Raw genomic sequence first — 20,550 nt, 5'->3', positions numbered from 1 at the left:
GGAAATAATTATACTTAGGGAATTGTCTCAGCTGTTTAAGTCAAAGATCTTTATTTTCAGTTTCTTTTTAAAGAAATCTTTTATAAGAATCACAGATGAGAGATCACGCATAAATCACATTTCCCCCCTGATAACAAAATGGTAGTTTCAGTGATTCTTAAAAATCAGTTTTTAGTGATCCAGAGGGCTAAGGAAATACTGCTGGGTTTTTCTGGTCTACCACAGAATTTTCTGTCATTTAGAAGGACGCATGTCTATTTTGGGTGTATTATTTCCCATCATGAGAAAAAGAGCCTCAGTATCTGGAATATATTGATTTTGGAAAATTGGCAGTGGTCGGTTGGCTCTGAAGGAAAGTCGGTTACGACGGAGCTGCACGGGAAGGTCTGCTCCCTCCTGGGATACGTGGTCACAGAAGCAGGCATCCAGGAAGCTCCGGCTCAGTGAATTCCTCATGTCTTCACCAGCCAGACCTCGTTGCGACGACCGTAGGGCTTCATGGGAGGGTCATACCCGGTGCAGAAGTAGATGTCACTCTTGTAGCTGGCTGTGCCCTCCAGGGCCGTGCGCAGCTGGGCGGCGCGCGCTATGTAGTCCGCTTCCTTGGCATAACCACCGAACTGCCTGCGGGCACAGAGCAAGGGGAAGAAAGGACGCGGTCTCTGAGAGAAGGGGCAGCTTTCAAAAAAGAAGCCACTCCCCACTCTTGTTATGACGAGCATGCTACAGTGGGACGATTCCCTTCCTACAGGGGGCACTGAACCTCACTGAGCTTCAGGGCCTCGTTGGTAAAACTGGGATACACTTTCTTTTTCCTTTAAGGTGGCTGGGGGCATTGAAGACGATCACGGATGTAAAAAGCTCTGACGCAGAGCCTGGGCTCTGCACCCGCACAGTCAACCAACTGCAGATGGAAAACATCTGGGAAAAAAAAATTCAAGAAAGTTCCAGAAAGCAAAACTTAAATTTGCCACGCACCATCAACTATTTGCAGGGCTTTTATAGCAATAGGGATTATAAGTAATCTAGAGATGATCTGAAGTTCGCAGAAGGAGGTATGTAAATTATATGCAAATATCATGCCATTTTATGTAAGAGACATGCGCATCCTTGGATTTTGGTTTCTGCGGGGGGTCCTGGAACCAGTCTGGAACCAGGTGAGCTTCCCTTCCTTTTCTGACATTTCCCAAAGAGACGGTAGGCTGACTTTCCCCAAGGCCATGCCTTCACCCTTTTCTCTAGCTCCCCCTGCTGCCCTGGCTGCTCGTCTTCCCTGCCTCCAGCTGGGGAAGGAGGAGGATCTGGGGAGTTAGGGCAGAGCTGTAGCTAACGTTTCTCCCACAGCAGAGCAGTTCTAAGGCGTGAGCCAGTCCCAGCAGCGACAAGCAGAAGCTTTGTTAAAAAACAGAGCTACCAAAGGCAGCGACCCAAGGAAGTCTTGGGAGGGCCCCTGGGCAAACTTTAAGCATGCCCCGAATAAAGACATCACTTCTAATAAATCCCTTCTCCTGCTCAAGTTGCGAAAGACTTCTTTTTCTAGTAAGTAAAGAGATTTTTCCTAAATCAGCCTTTTCTCTTGATGACAGAAGGTGGGGGACTGAGATGCAATAAAGCTTGTCTTTTCAAGATTATTCTCTCCTTACGTCATCTGCCTAGGCTCCAAAATTCATCCTGTGACCTACCCTAAATGTATCACTCTAAATCTGGGTTGTACTAAAATCTTTATTAGAGTCAAATACAGCCCCATTTCTAATGAGCTTTATGACTCAACGGTCTGAATCTGCATCAAGCGAAGATCAGGCCAGATGCATTATTTTTGGTGGGGTTCTCTGACTCATGCTTAGCTCTTTCATAAGTGATTAGTCATGCTCATTAAGCATTCAGCATGTTGATTACAGGGCTATTGACTCAAAAATCCCCAGGATTTCATCTTGAAGGGATTGATAATTCTAATGTCTAGACAAAAGCTACAGAACATGGACAGAGCTGAGACCAATCTGGGATGCAGGAGGCTTGGTTCTTCAAGGCTATCAAAGAAAGAGTCTAAGGCAGATGGAGAAAGTTGAGTTCTAGCTTCATTAGTGGCTCCATAATCACTCACTCATATGATAAAATCTGAAGCACCTACTAAGGGCACAGTGGTGGAAATTCAAACGGGAAAAGTGGGCTGACTGGGGCCACGTTGGGAAGGGCCTTGAAGGCCATGCCAAGTAAGGACTCTGAGTCTGACCCTAGAAAGGTGGACTGACGCGATCAGACTGGTTTTTGGAGATACTCCTCTGGTGGCAGTGGAGGGATGGGGGAAATGGAGTCACAGGAGGCCAGGAAATGCTGAGTATGAGACAATGAAGGCCTGGACAGAGGTAAGTTTGAGAGGTGGGTGGGTGTGGACGGGAAGCCGTGCCGGGGGTGTAGGGGATAGACGGGGAGTCGAGGGTTCTCCAGGGCTTCCAGTTAAGTCTCTGAATGGAAACTGACGCCGCCAATCAGAATGGGGATTCTAGGCTGAAGAGTCACTTTGGAGAGGAGGGGTGGGGTGAGTCCATCATCTGGTTTGGGGGCATGTTGACATGAAGGTGCTTCTGTGAAGTACACTCATGCATCAATTACTGTGCCCCTAAGTGTGTGCCAGGCACTGTGAAATCTCCTTAGACTTGGGAGGCAACTGGACTCAGAAATATGACTGAGGAAAGAGACGGGCCCCGCAACAGAGACTTGGGAGCCACCTGTGGGTAGGTGCTGGCTCTGGTCACGGCCAGGAGGGAGATGTGGCCGAGGCAGTGAGCACACAGGGGTCAGCAGGCTGTGCTCGGGGATCCGAGTCCCCAGGCTGTGGGTGGAGGAAGAGGATTCAGCAAAGAAGGAGTTGTCTGAGGACAAGGAGACCTGGCAGAGAGTGAGACGGAGAACATCACCATTCAGGGATTCTTAAATTTATCATCATCAAAAGGAAAAAAAAACTCCTTGACTTTTTATATTTATTCCCAGGCTGCCTGAGATGCTCGGAATGAGGATAAAAATGTTCCTATTGCTTCATTAAGGAAGCCTTCTACCGGAAAACAAGCAAAGCTCGGTGAGCTAGGGGACAGATAGATGTGTTCCCCGGCTGCCAGTCGAACCAGCTCACCCTAACTTCCATCACAGAACAGCATGAACAAGCCAGAAACCCAGACCCTTCCAGGCCCAGAGCCCCAAGATGTGAAGGAAGCTCAGCTCTGGCTGCCCCCCCCCGGCTGGTGCTCATGGACAAGCTGTCTCGTCTCCCCAGCCTCAGGCTCCTCCCTGTACATGGAGGATACCAACGCGGTGCCCACAGCTCTCAGAACCCGTGAGCACGTCTGAGTGTGAGTTAAGGATTGCTCATAAAGCGCTCTGAGCTCCTCAGAGGAAAAAGAGACGTCTATACACTATTTTCGTAAGTCTGTTAACAAGTCTCTAGTCTCCATCTTCAAAGCAGCTCTGGGGGGGGGGCGGGGGGGCATCGCATTATCTCTCACCCAACGTCAGAGCCAGCGCAGTATTCCCAGCCAAGAATTTGGTTACCATGGGAACCAAGGAAGGACTCACATGCCCCGGATTCCAGAAATAAGAAAGGAACTGACTAAATGCGTCTGGAAGAGTTGGGTTGGGGGGAGTGGGATGAGGCAGGCTAACAGATGGAGACTTTGGTCCAAGGTCCAAAATAATCATAACATGTTATCTTTCAGGGAGTGTCTGGAACAGGCACGTGGTAAGGAAGAAAAGAAATGGGCTGACTGTGAGCCGGACCATCCAACTTGGCCTAAAACTTTAACACAGATTTGTGGCAAGTCTGCTATGCATGCAGCTCTGCGCTTGGCAAGAGGAGCAGAAGAAGAGCTGATAGTTCCACGTCAATAGGGAAGAAGCTTAACGCCATATGTCATTTCATTCAATCAGACTGAACCAGGCTTACTGAGTTGAGCATCACTGCGCAGGAAACACACGCTGGGCAGCACTGAGCCGTGAAGGTGACAGGGAAACCCTTCTACCCCGGCGAGGGCTAACTGCGGTGGTCGGGATGGAACACACATGAGGACTATCAGGGCAGAAGAAAACACTAGAACGGAGGCACAGATGGAATGCTCTGGGGGCGGGGAATCAGGGATGATTGGTTCTGACTTAGAACGCGAAGGGAAGGATGCTACGGAGGATGTTGTATCAAGCAGTTACCTACTGAGCATCTCTTCTTGATGCCGGTGCTGATCACCATGATGAAAATTCCTGCCCGCACGGAGCTTCCAAGTAGCAGAGACTGGGGAGGGGTTGAGAGGAGCCAGGTGAGTGTGAGTGAAGGTCTGGGAGTGGATACTGTACATGTGTGTGTTTGAGGGGGGCTTTGGGAGGTGGAGGTGGGCTGCTCTGGGTCCAGGTGGACCCCCTGGAGCGGGGCTATGTTGTGGAGGGCAGTAAATGTCATAGGGCACTTTAGTAGGCTCCACTGCCTGGTCAAATATTTGGGGACCCAAACTAAAGTCTACCCATTTTAATACTAGCTCGGGCTTGGTCCCAAGCTCCACATGTGCCCAGGGCAGACGCAGGCCGAGGCCCACAACCAGAGCAGAACAGCAGGAGGAAGTGGTGGGATCGGTCCTGTGCTTTAGGGCTGGTGGTGATGAAAGGACGACTGAGAAGGGGCAGAGGTGGAAGAATTAGAAACACTCAGGAGGAGGCCATGGCAACGGTTCAGGTAAGAGGTGATGAAGACCACAGCCGTGTGGATGGAGAGGAAGGCACAGCCAGGAGGGGACGAGGACTCGGCCCACATGGATGTGGAAGATGAAGTCAGGATGGCATCTGAACGGGACGGGTAGGAAGGCGGGGACCTTTAGGAAGATGGAACCCTGGGGATCAGATGTGGGAGGGAATCTGAGTTCCATTCAGGCACGATGATCTGGGAGACACCCCGAGGAGGTTTACGAGCGATGCCTCCTGGGGAGCCTGGGGGAAAAGGCAGCAGCACTAGCTGTGCTGACTTGGGCTCATCCACCCAAAAGTGATGACGGAAGCCCCTTCCAAGTATCAGTCTATGAAAGATGGGAGGGATAAGCGAGCAGTTGGTTGGTAGGGGGATGAATGGTAATGAATCAGGTTTTGTTAAAACCATCCAACCTCCTGCTGTTGGTCTCTGGTGAATGGCACGGAGGAGTCCAAGCTGTAACCTAAGTGGCCTTTGGAGCACACAGAGGGAGGCTGGTGACTGGAATGGAGCCACTCCTTGAAGGGTGAAGATAATTCTAACACCTCTTGTGAATACTGACAGAATTCTGGTCATGTCGGCCTTCTATTCATTTAAAAAGTACTACATACTGTTAATCAGTGTATAAACCCTCCGTGGACATCCCTTCACGAGGTCATAAAAAAGGAAGACTGAATGAAGGATGGCAGACTTCCATCTTACAGTGAATTCTGTCATTGACTGCACTTACTGCATCCTTGAAACAGTACTTCTGCCTTCTGCCTCCTCATTAACTCTGCCTTCCACAGAAAGGTACTTTTAAATACACACTTGACTGTGCAGTGACACCAAGTGGCTAGTTGAGGAATGATCAGATGTTAACAGGTTAAAAAAGAACAACTCATGAGCCTGGCTAGATGGCGTATTTATCACTTTCCTCTGCTTAGGCTGCAGCAAAGAAAACTTCTGCAGACCTGGCTGGAATAGTACCTTTTAAAGAGATCCCCTTTCCCACCATAAGGAGGTTACTGGAGGTCATGTCAAAAGGACCAAGAAACCAACTTGAAGAGGTTCCCACAGGCCAAAGATGGGACAATTTGAGCATCAATAAGAATAATAACTGGAAAGAACTGAAACACATCAATTATGTCTGAATTCATACGTTTATATTGATACTCAAAAAAACAGAGATCAATGCTTCTTCCCCCTGGAGGATGTTAAGCAATGGAGTCATTATTCTGAAAATGGATAAAGAGAAGGTTTCCAGCTAAAGAGAAGGTATCCGGCTTTTCCTCTACGACTCTCTCTCAGGGAAACCAAATAGTAGACAAGGGAACTTTACCAAAGGATTTGCAGCTAATAAATGAAAAAGGAAAAACAGAGAATACTATCATTTGACAACCGCTAAGGAAACAAGGCATCCGGGTAATGGTATTCCGCGGCCACCAACATCACAGAAACAGAGGCAGGCAGATGTTATGAGTCCCTGATGGGCAAAACTGTCTGTGAAATATCTTTGCCCCAGACTCAAACTTGAATCTGATCACGCCTCTAGTTCCAACTACTAATTTCAGGCAGTATGGGGGGTGGGGGGGGAGGGCAGAGAAACATGTTTAAATGCCACAGAAAGATAATCAGCAAAATTCAGACTGTGGGGAACACTAAGACAAATGATCCACAAACTGCAAGGAAAAAGGGAAAAAGCATGGTGGTGAGGAAGTCTACCGATTAATAAAAGCTTCAGAGATGTACCAACCAATTGCAATAGATGGATCTTATTTGGATCCAGATTTAAACAAACTGTAAGAACAAATTATTGGAGAATCAGAGAACACTGAACACTGGATATTTTAAATTATTATGACATTAATGAATTGCTGTTAAAAGTTTAGGAATAATAAAGTAGTATGATTATATTTTTAGAAAGTCTTTGGTAGTCACATTGAAATATTTAGGAATGAAATACAATGTCTGGAATTCACCTAAAAATAATTCAGGGTAGGGACTGGGTGGAAGTTGTGAGGGTACACATGACACAAAATTCACCTGGAGTTAATTATCACTGAAGGTGAGGGATGGGTACACAGGGTCTCATTATCTTATTCTGTCATTTTATATGTTTGAAGATTTCCATACTAAAAAGTTAAAGGTCAGAGAGAAAAATTGTACCAAGTTATTATCCTGGGTTTGGAAAAAGAAATGACTACAAACTAGTCCCTTCTGCTTGAAGTCTTATGCAAACTGGTTTAATCACGTCAAGCTCCTTTCTTACGAAATAAGAAGGAACAAAGGGAAAGAATAATGACTGAAATTTACTACAGGTCACAGACATTAAGTACTTTATAAATAGTATCTTAGTAAATACTGAAAGTTACGCTCTAGCAATAATCCTGTGAGGTAGGTTGTATTATCATCACTTAACAGATGGGGAAACTAAGTCTCAAAGCAGCTGAGTAACTTCCCAAAGTGTCCTCCGGGATTCAAACTCAAATATACTTGTTCACTGTATAACACCAGGGTGCCTCCCAAGACACAGGAGAGAGGGTGGAAAGGACAGGACAGAGCAGAACTAGGATGACACAGCTGAGACACCTGGCGCAAGATTTAAGGAGGCGCTCACTCTCAGGGCCAACGTTGCATATACTTGGACAACTGTGAGAGTGAGTGCCTCCTTAAATTTTGCACAACGGGCGTCCCACTTCCCCACCCTAGTCCCTGCCCTGGGAAAAGACAGTCTTGACGGTCTTTAGGTAGAACCTGCTTTCTCTGCAGCCTCTGCGGTGAAGGCTGGAAAGGCTGTGTGAGAACAGAGTAGAAGAGCTGGAGGCTCCAGCTCTAGCTGCCCAGCTGCAGTACACGCACTGTCCTCTGGGGGGCTCTGCACCACCTGGCCTAGGACTTGCCTGGAGCAGCCAAGCTGGCACTCTCAGCATCAGTGTTAACTCTAGAGAAAGCTGCACCCTTGGGTGCAGAGCTGGAGCGAGGCAGCCAAACAGTAATCAAGTTTGGAGGCCCCTAAGAGTGGACAAAATCTGTCCAGTGTGAGATTGTTCATATTTATATTTTTCATGAGGTTGTTTTAGAGCAGAACCAAACCCCAACCTACGGCTCCTCCTGGTGAAGATCCTGGTCTCCGCCCGTCCGTGGTCCTGTGCCTGTCACACGGGAGGATTTTAACAAACAGGGAGTTACTGATTATCTAGAAGGGACTTGGCTTCTGAGGGGAGATTGGGGCCCAAAGAATAGAAGTTTGCAACCATTTGCACCTGTTACTCTCTAGTCAAGGGAACCTGACCCCAAATGAGGCCCTGGAAACAGGACTAGAATAATAGGATGCATGTGTGCTCTGCTCTGAGGACCACAGACCATGAGCCACTAAGAGGGTGGCAGTCCAGCTCTGGCAAACGCTCCCTGCCCTTCTGGCATTCAAGGGGAGCATGGGGTAAAAATGAGGTACCTCCAGCTCTTTATGCTTCCTGTATATTTATGACCCCCAACTACAGGGCTTGACCTGAATATTCGCTGCCTCCCAGAACCCTGCTGTTAATGCAGGTGTTCAGCTTAAGCTGAGGGGATACCCTCTGTATCTAAGTCAGTTCGGCAACTGGCTAAGGCATTTATTCAGAAACAGTGCAAATGTTTGTGTGCTGTAGGCAGAAGAAATTGAAGCAAGAAACTGTCAGGACTCAGTATTTCTTACTTAATTCATCAACAATATGAATTTAGAAAGAGAAATTTTAAAAAAATTCCATTTACAATTGCATCAAGAAGAACAAAATACCTAGGAAGAAATTTAACCAAGGAGCTGAAAAATTGATACACTGAAAACTCTAAGACATTAATGGGAAATCTGAAGAAGAAATGAAAAGATATTCCATGCTCATAGATTGGAAGAATTAATTTTGTTCAAATGTCCATACTACCCAAAGCAATCTATAGATTTAATGCAATCTCTATCAAAATTCCAATAGAATTTTTTTTACAGAAATAGAAAAACAAACCTAAATTTTGTATGGAACTACGAAAGACCCTGAATAGCCAAAGCAATCTGGAGAAAGAAGAACAAAGCTGAAAGCATCACATTTCCTGCTTTCAAACTTTATTACAAAGCTATCATAATCAAAACACTATGGTAATGGAATAAAAACAGATACATAGATCAATGGACCAGAATAGAAAGCTCAGAAATAAATCCATGCGTGTATGGTCAACTAATTTACAACAAAGAAGCAAAGAATGTACAGTGGGAAAAGAGTAGTCTCTTCAATAAACGGTGTTGAGAAAACTAGACGGCCACACGCAAAAGCCTGAAACTGGACCACGATCTTACACCACACACAAAAATCAACTCAAAATGGATTAAACAGTTGAACATAAGACCTGAAACTATAAAGTTCCTAGAAGAAACCATAGAGGGTAACCTCCCTGACATTGGTCTTGGCAATGAGTTTTTGTATTTGACACCAAAAACACAGGCAATAAAAGCAAAAACAAATTAAGTGGGACTACATCAAACTAAAAAGCTTCTGCACAGCAAAGGAAACAATCAACAAAATCAAAAGGCGACCTACCAAATGGGAGAAAATGTTTGTAAATCATGTATCTGTAATGGGTTAATATCCAAAATATACATACTAAAAAAAAGAAAAAAACTCATATAACTCTAGAGTTAAAAAAAAAACAAAACCCAAAAAATCTGATTCAAAAAATGGGCAGAGGATCTAAATAGACATTTTTCCACAGAAGGTACACAGATGGCCAACAGATATATGAAGAGGTGCTGGACATCACTAATCATCAGGGAAATGCAAATCAAAGCCATAATGAGATATCACCTCACCCCTGTCAGAATGACTATTTATCTTAAAGACAAGAAGTAACACGTGTTGATGAGGATGTGGAGAAAAGGGAACCCTTGTACACTGCTGGTGAGAATGTAAACTGGGGCAGCCACTATGGGAACAGTATGGAAGTTCCTCAAAAAACTAAAAACAACTATCACATGATCCAGCAATTCCCCTACTGGGTATATATCCGAAGGAAATGAAATCACTAGCTTGAAGAGATATCATCACCCCTATGTTCACTGCAGCATTATTTACAATAGCCAAGATGTAGAAATAAACTCAGGGTCCACAGACAGAAGAATGGATAAAGACATGGTGTATATATATGATGAAATATTGTTCAGCCACAAAAAGAAGGAAACACTGCCATTTGCAACAACATGGATAGACCTTGAGAGCATTATGCTAAATGAAGTAAGTCAGACATAGAAAGGGAAATAATATAATTTCACTTATACATGGAATTAAAAAAAAACTGAACTTATACAGAGAACAGGTTGGTAGTTGCCAGAGAGTGGGGTGGTGGTGGGGTGGGAGAAATGGGTGAAGGTGGCAAAAGGTAGAAACATCCAGCTAGAAGATTAATTAGTTCTGGGGATGTAACGTACAGCAAGGTGACTACAGTGAACAATACTGTATTGTATACTGGAAAGTTATTCAGAGATTGGATCTTAACATTCCTCATCTCAAGAAAAAAATCTGTAACTTTGTTAAATAAAGGATGTTAACTAAATTGCAGTAATCATTTCATAATCTATACACATACCAAAGCATTATGTTGTACACATTAAACTCATACAATCTTATGGGCCAATTATCTCTCAAAACTGGAAAAAATAAATTTAACACAAATGCTCACTGCGGATGATTCAAAAAGTGGTTACGGAAACCAAGTGCCGCCCTCGGATGTCTGAAGAATGGTCTCCTTACATGGAATAGACGGTGATGCTGTCCCTCTCTTCAATCTTAATGCTGTTGTCGCTGGGGACCGGCGGGCTGCTTTGAAACGCGTTTGGGATCCGGAACCAGACTTTTAATTTCTTCTGCAGGGAGCCGTCCTTGTCGGGGAACACGGCGAAGGAAATAGGGACTGTCATCCCCATCCCAATCCCTGAAAGCACAAAACCCCACAGAGTGAGGTGGGTGTCAGACGGAGCCCACTCAGGCCGGTGGAAGGTCTGTTAGCCTCATTCTTCTTCTAAGACGATACTTTTCTGTTCTTGAAATTAATACTCAACATTTCAAGCATGAAACTATACAGTCAGGCACACACAAAATACCTCTGATTTGTGTATAATGTGTGTATAATAGAGGCAAGAGTACAGGGATTCAACTCTTCCGGAAGAAATTATTTGGTAATCTATCAAGACTGCACATATATCTAATGTGATGTAACATATATAATATAATATATATATATATAATATCTAATTACTTTCTACTTGATTGTCAATTTTAAGGAAATAATCCAAAATATGGAAAAATTTATAAGTAATAGGATTTCCTTACAAGAGAATTTATTATTGTGAAAAACTGAGATTAACATAGATGTTCAAAATAGGAATACGTCTAAAGTATAGGCACATTATGCAACATAATTTAGCTATTAATGATTATGCTTGACTATTTAGCTACAGTGGCAGATAATTATGAAATAAGTAACAGAAGCAGGATAGATTATGTAAATACTATGGTTACATTAAAAAAATGGATTAAAAAGCCCCTAAAAAGATACAACAAATGATTATATCAGAAAAGACGGATTAGGGGTGCTGTTTTGTTCTTTTCAAAACTTTTTAATGAGTTTTATAATCTTTATGCATATTTTCTGCTAAAGAAAATGTTATAACCGTGCTAAGAAAGAAAAGATTTCCTCTTGACCTTCTACTGGTTGACTTACCTCCAAAGCCTGGTTACTTTGGTCCTGGTAAATATTACTAAGGTTCACACCAATTCCTAACTTTCTCAAGTATCAGCTTAAGAAATATCCTAAAAATTAAACACGTCATCTCTTTTTTCACCTGGCGTTCTGACCCATTTCGGGTTTGCACTGATTCCAAAGTGCAGTCCAAATTAGAGAGCTTCAGAGTTAAATTCGTGTTTAAATATGGTTTACATGCTAACAGGTACACTGAAACTTCAGGCCTCTCATCTTAAAAGCAGGGAGGCAGCCAGCCAGCACTGGCCGCCACGTCTTTAAGAGTAGGGCAACCTAAGGATTCTCAGGCTCCTTATTTGCCAGAACAGAGCCAGGGACCCGCCAAACCCATCACTCACTGATCCTCAGTATCCTGCAGAATCCGAGCTACCGGGGCGGGGGGGGGGGCTGACTCTGGAGATTTCCAGCCTGGGGGCTGAAGTCTCAAGTCAGAAGCTGGCCTTGTTTTGTGGCTTGGCTTATCGTGGGCACACCTGACCCAGTCCACCAATCCAAAGACACAATAAGCACTGTACGGTTAACAGACAAACAAGCAAACAAATGAACAGACAGAGCACATGTCTCCACACCTGGGGGAGATGCATGAATGCAGTGCTGCTGAGCGCAGATACCACAAAGGGGGAGGCTGGCAGGAAGTCACTGGGTCTCCCCAGAGTCTCCTTGCTCACACAGCATGGCAAGTTCACATGTCCCTGAAACAGGTAGTGACAGGTGCCTTGTGGCCTCTCCCTGTGTGGCCCATTGATGAAGTGAGACGATGCAACACTGGTCTACGAGACCAGAGCCAACCCTCCAGGGACACTCACCCTTGTCGTTGGTGCCTCCCACATACTTCATGACTTTGGGCATTGCTTCCCGTAGAGCCTCATCCACAGGCTTATCTGTCACCTCCACTGTGGCAAACTTCCCGCCTTCACAGTCCCTTTCCTCATAGGAGACATCTTCCTAGAGACAACAAATACACAGCGCTTAGGAGATGCAAGGCAGCAACCTGTGATGACTCTAGAGGTAGGAGAAGTCCACTTACAAGAGGTACAAATTTCTAAGGAACTTTCCATAATAAGCCTGGGTATGGTGACAGCAGAAGACTGCAGACTGCATATGAAGGACCAAGAGAAATAGATTCTCGGATTTCTTACAGATGTAGAGACAGCAGAAAAAACTTCATATAATCAATATTCTCAGAGAAATCACAGAAGACGCTGCATCTCAAACCACCCAGAACACCCCTAGAATGCTATAAAAATAGAACGTTCTGAGATCAAAGAGCTCTGGGAAATTAAAAATACAACAGAAATGAAAAATTCAGCAGAAAGGTTGAAAGATAAAGTGGAAGAAAATATCCCACAAAGTTGAGTAAAAAGGCAGAGAAGCAAAAAAGAGGAGAAAATCAGAGGGTCAAGCCAAGGGATCCAACATCTGAATAATAAGAGATCCAGGAAAAAAAGAAGAAAAAATTGCAAAAGAGGAAACAAAGAAATGCAACAATCCCACAAAACTCTAAAGCCCCAAGATTAGTGTCAATCTAGTAGCAGGACTTATTCAAGACGGATCAGAGTCATTCTGTTCACACTGTACCTCCAGACGCGATTCCTCTCCCCAACCCATCCCACTAAGTCACACCCCCTACTCTCCTGACCACTCAGCTGCACCGTCACTGCCCCCCAAATCCTTCCTCCCTGGCAGCGATCCCCTCTCTGCATTAAGTCTCTGTCCCAAGGTCATTATCCTTTCCCTATGGACCCACACAGTTCTCCTTCACCCCCTTTTCCTCCTCCTCGCCATTTGATGTCTCACGGGATACAATTTTGTATTCTTGAACGTATATTATAAGGCAGTGCTTTTCAAACTTAAAAAAAAAATCACAATCCATAACAAGAAGTATGTTTTTACATCATGTCCCATCCTGAACATACACGTTTGAAGCAAAGTTTCACAACGTTATATTTTACCTTTATGGATGGGGCGCATTCTGATACTTGCCTTTTCTTTCTGTCCTGTTTTTTCTATTCTACTCAAGTGAATTTTATTCTAGTCTACTAAAAGAAAAAAAAAAACACTTGCTCTATATTGATTTTACTATCTGGTCATGGAACACTAGGGCAGTTTGAAAAATATGCTATAAAGTCTTTGTGGACAGGAACTACACCATAAAGCTTTATATGTTAGGTGCTCAAGGTATTGGTTTAAATAAATCATGTTGATTGATCGATTGATTGATTAAGGAGCTGCCTCTCTTACTAATGATTATAAAAAAACAGACACATAATAGAGGAGCTGGCTGCCCCAGGCTGGTCAAACAGGCCTCCTGTAACATCTTAGACTGAATATTCAACTTCCAAGGGGACATAATCTCTACAGGGCTGTGAGTGGCCTATGGAGTCTGAAAAAGTACATTTAATATTATCATTTTATATCTCGAATACAAAAATATCTGTTGTTTTTGTAATGCAAAATTAAAGGAGAGGAGTGAGAAAGGGAATCTGAAAGCAAAGCTTGAGTGCCAATTCCATAAGCTTCCCTTCCCACGGGACAGGGGAAACCGCGCCAGACCAAGAGCCAAGAGGCCGCAGAGTGGCCTTGACTCTGGGGCACCGCACCTCCCAATTCTGAGGGTTGCTGCAAGGCCCTCCCCTCAGCGAGCCTGACCCTTCCAAAGAGCCCTCCACCGCAAACTGTGTTCTGTAAGTTTGGGGTATTTTGCTTTTTCTGGCTCCATCTGTCACAGCAGAGATCAGACAGCCTTCATTTGAGGTCCCACTGAGTCTTGCCACCAACAATATTTTAAATTTCAGAAATGCCACTCTCTGAGTCACAGAATTTCAGCCTCAAAGAGGTTTTAAAGTTCACCCAAACTAACTCTACCAAAGAGGAAACGAAGGACCAGAGAGACTGAGTTGCCCAAGACCACACAGCCGCTGAATGACGAAACTGGAGCCAGAATTCCAACCCCCAAACTCTGGTCTAACGCTCTCACGAGGCTCTACGCCTCATGGGGATGAAGGGAGCGCTTTTTAACCTCTTCCTTTGGCTACTGAGGTCATTGTTTCTGATAGACATTTGTACGCCCGTGTCAAACTCAGCCCTCAGGGCACCACAGGTCATCCAGTGCAGCCTCTTTTCTTACAGATGGAGAAACCAATGACCAACGCTCCCTGGAGACAGACTTCGCTGGCTCTTTTCTTTGTTTTATCTCCTTCTTTTATTCATTCAACCAACAACTATGGAGCATCTACTGTGTGCAGAGCACTGTGCCAGGTGCAATGATACAGAGATGAAAGACACGGCCCCGACACCAGGGGAGGCATGGTCTAACGGAGGGGGCCGGGAAAACAGGTTACAATCTGACGGTATGTTTAAAAGGAGAGGAGTTCCGGGGCCGCACAGGAGCACAGAAGAGGACTACCCAGGTTAGTCTGGCGGGGCACAGGGATGTGTTTACGTGTTTGGATAGTTTAAGCTGACTTTGAGGTGCTTCCAGATCATCCAACTGGACATTCAGTCACTGATGCATTGATTCATTGAATAAATACCTATTGGGAACCTCTGCTGGGTGCTACAGATTTGGAGACTAATATGATATGGGCAGTTGGGTGGTGAGAAGAATTACACAGTTATGATACGATGCAGTAAACATCTGGTAGCTTACTACATCATATAATAGTTATCAGTAAGCTCTGACGGTTTAGGGAGGGTGATGCCAGGTATCGGGCACCACCGGGGTAAGAGGAAAGAGCTGAAGAACAGTATGATGATGGTGAAAAACTCAAGTGGTTCATTGTAGCTGCAGCAAGGACTATCCAGGAGGCCAGAGACTCTGGCAGGGGCCAGATTTCCAAAGACCTGAAGGCTGTCATAAGGAGATGGATTTTGCAACCCTTAGTCCAACGACCCCACAGCAAGTCAGTTTCCTTTACCCCAAATTAGTTTAACTGACTTTTGTGATCTCAGTATAGGATTCTGCATCCTGTAGGTACAGAATAGATAAACAACAGTTTCCTACTGTATAGCACAGGGAACTATATTCAGTGGCTTGTAGTAACCTGTAGTGAAAAAGAATACGTGTATATATACAAATGTATAACTGCATCACTATGCTGTACACCAGAAACTAATACAACATTATAGATTATAAATCAACTATACTTCAATTAAAAAATAAGTAAATAAATAAAGGAGTTTGCAAGTGTGTCTCAGTCTTGCAGGAGTGTTCCAGCTGGTTCCCTAGGCAGAAAGTCCACAGCCAGGAAGGAAACGCTGCCAAGAAAAGAACGTAGTTTGATTCCGAGAGCTAAGGCCCCTGTGATAAGTCTACCATCCTTCAAGGCGTAACTTTACCTCCTCTTCCTGAATGGTCCCTCCTTCCTCTGAACTTCAAAGACAGGTAACACTAGAGCCAGAAGGGCACTCACATATCCATCAGTTCATCTGTCCCTGTTGTAGGTGAGCAAACTGCCCAGTGTGCAGCTGGACACACGGGTGTGGAGCTCAGCCGGGGACTGGCACAGTTGGGACCATCAGCCTAAGGGGTCACTAAAGCTATGAATGAGGCTGAGATTGCCCAGGGAACATACACAGAGCACTCTACATAAATTCATCATGTTAATCAATCATCTGTCTAAAAGCAGTCATTTTACCGTTTTCTTAACCTTACCCAGGTGATCCAGGCACCCCTTTCCTTGACAGCCACGCCAGAGCTCCTCTTCCCCGGTTTTTCATTATTTCCTTCAATGCCATGGTCATTCCTGCCTCTGCCTAGGGTCTTCCTTTCCTGTCTCTGCCCGAGGAACCCCTATTCATCCAAAAGGTCCCAACCTAAAAGTCACTTCCTCACAGAGGATCCCAGTATAAAACAAGTTCCCGTGGTATTTTTTTTATAAGCCCTTCTACTTTCACAACACAGTATATTGTAATTATAGTTACAAAGGAATTATAATGGAATGATTATAATGGAATAATGTGTTTAATCTCCATCTGCAACCATAAGCCCCATGGGGTCAGGGGCTGTCAATCATTTACCAAGATGGATTTACTCATTCAATCCCTCCAACAACCCTGTGAAGAATTAAAGGTTTTCATCTTCATTTTCGGATGAAACTGGAGAATGAGAGGTTAAGTGACACACCCAAGGTACAGTAACAAGTGGTGGAGCCAGGATTCAAAGCCAGGCCATGTGGGGTCCTAATCAACACGTACGGGCTGAAAACAAATCCCATAAAGATGTCAGTTATTAATATCAGCCCTGCTTGGAGCACCCACAAGGCCCACCCAGTCCCACACAGAGAGCTGTCTGTCGTCCTCCCTCCCCAAGCGATGCCGAAGGTACCTGATAAGGTCCGCAGCTGCCTGGGCCTCCCCACCAGGTGTCTGCAATCAGCCCTGAACATCTGGTGAGCCTGAATTTGAGCTACACAGGGGACACTATCCGTTTGCCCAGGGATGTAGATAACGGTTTCTGACCCAAACTCTTTCCAGGGTGAGAGAGAGCATTTCTGAAAGAGGCTCTCTTCAAAATAGGAACACCCTGAATTTATATATATTTTTTAAAAAGGTTTGCAAGCATCTTTGAATATTTCATTCTGCCATTCTCATCTTCCAGTTGAGGAATTTCAGGGTTCAGAGTGGCTGAGAGGTTAAATAAGTAACTTACCCAAAATTACCTGGAAAACAAAGGGAAAGCTAACAGTCAAGCGTTAGGTGTTTTGTTGAACAACTTATAATTGGTTCTCTCGTTTAAATTCCAAAACAATCTTATAAGACGTGGCATTATCTTCTCTCCTGATTGGCATCAGAGAGGTAAAGTTGCCCATGACCACGAAGCTAGTAAGAGTGGAGCTGAGATGAGTTCTGACCTAACGGTATTACTACATTTGTAGGGTGTATTAGTTTACAAAGCATTTTCATGTTTGTAAAAAAATTTTAATGTTTCTAGCAACTCTGGGAGTAGGTGGGAAAGAGACTTCCATACCTCTTCTACCGCTGCAGGAACTAAGGTCATTTCAGGTTAAATGCTTTTGCTTCAGCCCGGTAACAATATCCCAGATGGCCCCATATTCTTATCAAACGTTGAGGGAAGATGCTTATCAGGGAGCTACACTTATCCTTAGAGACACCAAATCAGTGGCAGGTGACACTCTATTAATAAGTGGTTAGCTGGAAACAGAAACTACTAGAGTAGTTTTGAACAGAGGCAACTGGTTTTGGGGATTTTGGGTAGGGAGGGGAGAGGTAATTAGGTTTATTTAATTTTTTTAATGGAGGTACTGGGGGTTGAACCCAGGACCCAGTGCATGCTAGGCATGTGCTCTACCACTGAGTGGTACCCTCCCCTCCCCCCCAGAGGCACTTTGATTCAAGGAATTGATTTCACAGATAATAAAAGAACTGAGATGCTCAAGAGGGGACAGTGAAGCCACCCAGAGGTTAGTAAGGACACTACAGAGGTAGAGAAGGGTTATCGGTTACCTGAGCTCAGATACCTGGATCACTTGGTGAAAATCAGACCCATGGTGGCCTGTCCATCAAGAACTGGAGCCAAATAGAAGCTCCTGGTTCCAGAGGACTGATAGGGCCGAGAAGGAAAGGAACAAATACCCTGGCCTCCCTTCTTCCTGCCCTCCAATCTCCCACTGGTGCCTCCCACTGGGCAGACTTCTCTGGGAGCCCGCTGACATCTCTGCCTGGGAAACAGCCAGCAGGAGTCGGCCCTCACTCCACCCTGAGACACAGAGCAGGGCAGGGGACGAGTGAGGAAGGGATCTGGGGGCACACGGGCAGCAGACCAGCCCGGACCCTCAGTCTGCTTTGCAAATGGTCGTTAACGCCAATGATGAAGTGAGCCCCATTCTGCTACGGAAAGGAACATTCTCTGTGAGCTGTAGGTAACACGGGGATTCTTCCAGGGTCAAGGCCAACAAACACCCTAGAGATCACTGGGCCAAGTCCACAGACTGGTATGCACACCTGAATGGTACCACCGTAGACACATCCTCTGGCCCACAGTGTCTACAAACATCTGGAATCAGTTGCCAACAGTTAAAACTGACACAGTGGCCCTACACAAAACCACGACCTCACTCCTAACACTCTCTAGTCCTTCTTCCCCTTCCCTGCTTTTTTTTTTTAAATCACAACACTGATCATCACCTGATGTGATGTCTTTGACTTATTTATGTGTTCATTAGTTGCTAAAACATAAGCTCCATGAAGACAGGGATGTTTGCTAGTTTTGTTCCCTGCTTTATCCCCATGGCCTATAAGAGTGCCTGGCCCACACCTGGCACTCAACAGTTATTTACTGAGTGAATCAATGTTAAATTGAGAGATTTCACATGAAGAATCTGGACTGCTGGTTTTCCTTAAAAAGCTGGCAACCTGGGTTCACATTACAGCATGACAACTGCCTGGAGTTACCCTCTGGAGGTGGGGACCTGAGTTCTCTCTCTCCAACGTGCCTCAGTCCCCACCTTGCCTTATAGTCTTAAACTGCCAACTTCACTCATTTTCAATATGTGCCCGGCTGCTTGTAGGCATTTAAATAGGTCACCCTTGATCAGGGTTAAACTGCTCATTCTACACACAGCTAAGGGAAGAGATGTAGACAGATGAAGTGACAGGCCTCTGGCTACAGCTGCCTCAAGAGTCCAGACTCTAGGTGAGGGCTTTTGTGTGACAGTCATTGTAACAGGTACCCAAAACTTGGCCGCCAGACAACACAGTACTTTAACAAAGAAGCACTGGGCAGGGAGCTGGGCATACAGCACGAGGTGCACAAAGTACCTGCCCGCAAGGAGGTTAGCATCTAGGGGAGATTCCTTGTCTTCAGGGGGCTGTCCAATTTGCCTGAGTTAGCACAGATGTCAATTTGGGAGAAAACAGCAGTCATGCCCTCCTCATGCATTCTGTATTCTAGGCACCAAGTTCTGGACGTTCTATTGGCTAGCAAGCCATTTTACAGCTCTGGGCCTCTGCACACGCTTTTCTTGTTTCTGTGCACTCCTGCACATCCCTGCGGCCCAGCCGAAGGCACTTTGTCTGTAAAGGCCCCACCATCACCCGCTGGCTGAACGGACTGCTCCTTCCTTCCCCTGCGCGCCCGGCCTTGCACAGTTATCCGTACACGGCGCGGATCACGTTCTTGTATACTCAGTTCTCCACTAAGGAAAGTCTGGGTGTGTCCTAAAGACACGCACTTTTTCCGGCTTTTCTGCAACCGAAGGCCTCTCTAAAAAACACTCAGCGCGTTTGGAATGTTTAAATGGACGAACTGCATTCAACAGGCACGGTGCATCTCGCTAAGCTGGGGTTGTCCCTCTTCCCCGGTCCAAGTGCTGGGCGTCGGAGCCCAAGGCAGAAGCCTGAACGCACAGTCCGGGGCACACTTCTGTCCCCACTTGCCCCCCAGGACCCGCTCCTGCCGCGATCAGGGTGCGGTGGGCGCACGCCTCTTCCGGTCCTCGGCAGCCCGGGGGGCCTACCTTGCCCCCTTTGCTCAGGACCTGCCAAGGCCACGTCTCTACGCTCCCGAACAGCGAGTTCCTGATCATGCCCAACATGGTGTCGCCGAGGCGCTCCGGACGCACGGGCGGACGCGGGGTAGCGGGGGCAGCTGGCGCGAGCAGGGCGACCGCGCGAGCGGGGCGGGCGGGCGGGGCTTCCTGGGCTCCGCCCCCGTGGAACGCGCTCGGGGAGGCGGGCCCGGCGGGACGCTGCGGGAGGGGCGGGGCCGGGGCGGGGCCGGGGCGGGGCCGCGCTGGCCCGCAGCCGCCGGGCGGCGGTGTCTGGTGAGGAAGCGGGTGGTCTTCCGCTTGCCTCGCCTCCGGTGCTGAATCTGACCTGTTCGTCGGGGAGCCTGGAAACGATTCTCCGGGGTGTGGGGTTTAGGCAGCGGTGAACACACCCCCGCCCCGTTCTCTCCCGGCCGCGTCCTCAGGGACATGGGGGCCAAACTGCAGAGCCTCCGGATTCTTGGCGCGCTTTTCCTGCCTCCACCTTCAGGCTCTGGCCCCAGAAGGTAATGCACAGGCCGGGCTCACAGTCTTTATAGCCCCCCGCCCCTGGGGACCCCT

The 20,550-nt window shown here is 46.1% G+C and overlaps 1 protein-coding gene and 1 long non-coding RNA gene across 3 annotated transcripts; one reads left to right on the top strand and one right to left on the bottom strand.

The window, feature by feature from the left end:
- Window positions 1-32: 32 nt before the first annotated feature.
- On the bottom strand, window positions 33-20,139 carry HEBP1 (heme binding protein 1). Its single transcript, XM_006199879.4, has 4 exons — window positions 19,960-20,139; window positions 12,289-12,427; window positions 10,474-10,654; window positions 33-624 (listed from the first exon to the last, which is right to left on the bottom strand). Exons 1-4 carry the CDS (start codon window positions 20,035-20,037, stop codon window positions 453-455), a joined length of 570 nt encoding a protein of 189 aa, XP_006199941.2. The 5' UTR covers window positions 20,038-20,139; the 3' UTR covers window positions 33-452.
- Window positions 1,977-4,348, top strand: LOC140691252 (uncharacterized). 2 transcript variants are annotated; one of them, XR_012066822.1, is made up of 3 exons: window positions 1,977-2,363; window positions 2,989-3,415; window positions 3,708-4,348. It is a non-coding gene; the product is annotated as an uncharacterized lncRNA (long non-coding RNA). The 2 variants fall into 2 exon arrangements; XR_012066821.1 differs by lacking the exon at window positions 1,977-2,363 and adding an exon at window positions 2,384-2,732.
- Window positions 20,140-20,550: the final 411 nt, after the last annotated feature.

Source organism: Vicugna pacos, chromosome 34 (genome assembly GCF_048564905.1).
Source record: "Vicugna pacos chromosome 34, VicPac4, whole genome shotgun sequence".
NCBI classification, from domain to species: domain Eukaryota; kingdom Metazoa; phylum Chordata; class Mammalia; order Artiodactyla; family Camelidae; genus Vicugna; species Vicugna pacos.
Note: the sequence above shows the minus strand (reverse complement) of the source record. Positions and strands in the feature narration are given on the sequence as shown.

What these genes read in the sequence shown, in the direction of transcription:
- HEBP1 (XM_006199879.4), bottom strand. Translation starts at nt 20,037, where the DNA reads ATGTTGGGCATGATCAGGAACTCGCTGTTCGGGAGCGTAGAGACGTGG. An exon ending in TCCTGAGCAAAGGGGGCAAG is followed by an intron (nt 12,428 to 19,959) that starts GTAGGCCCCCCG and finishes TGTTGTCTCTAG; the next exon opens with GAAGATGTCTCCTATGAGGA. An exon ending in GGGAGGCACCAACGACAAGG is followed by an intron (nt 10,655 to 12,288) that starts GTGAGTGTCCCT and finishes TTGTGCTTTCAG; the next exon opens with GGATTGGGATGGGGATGACA.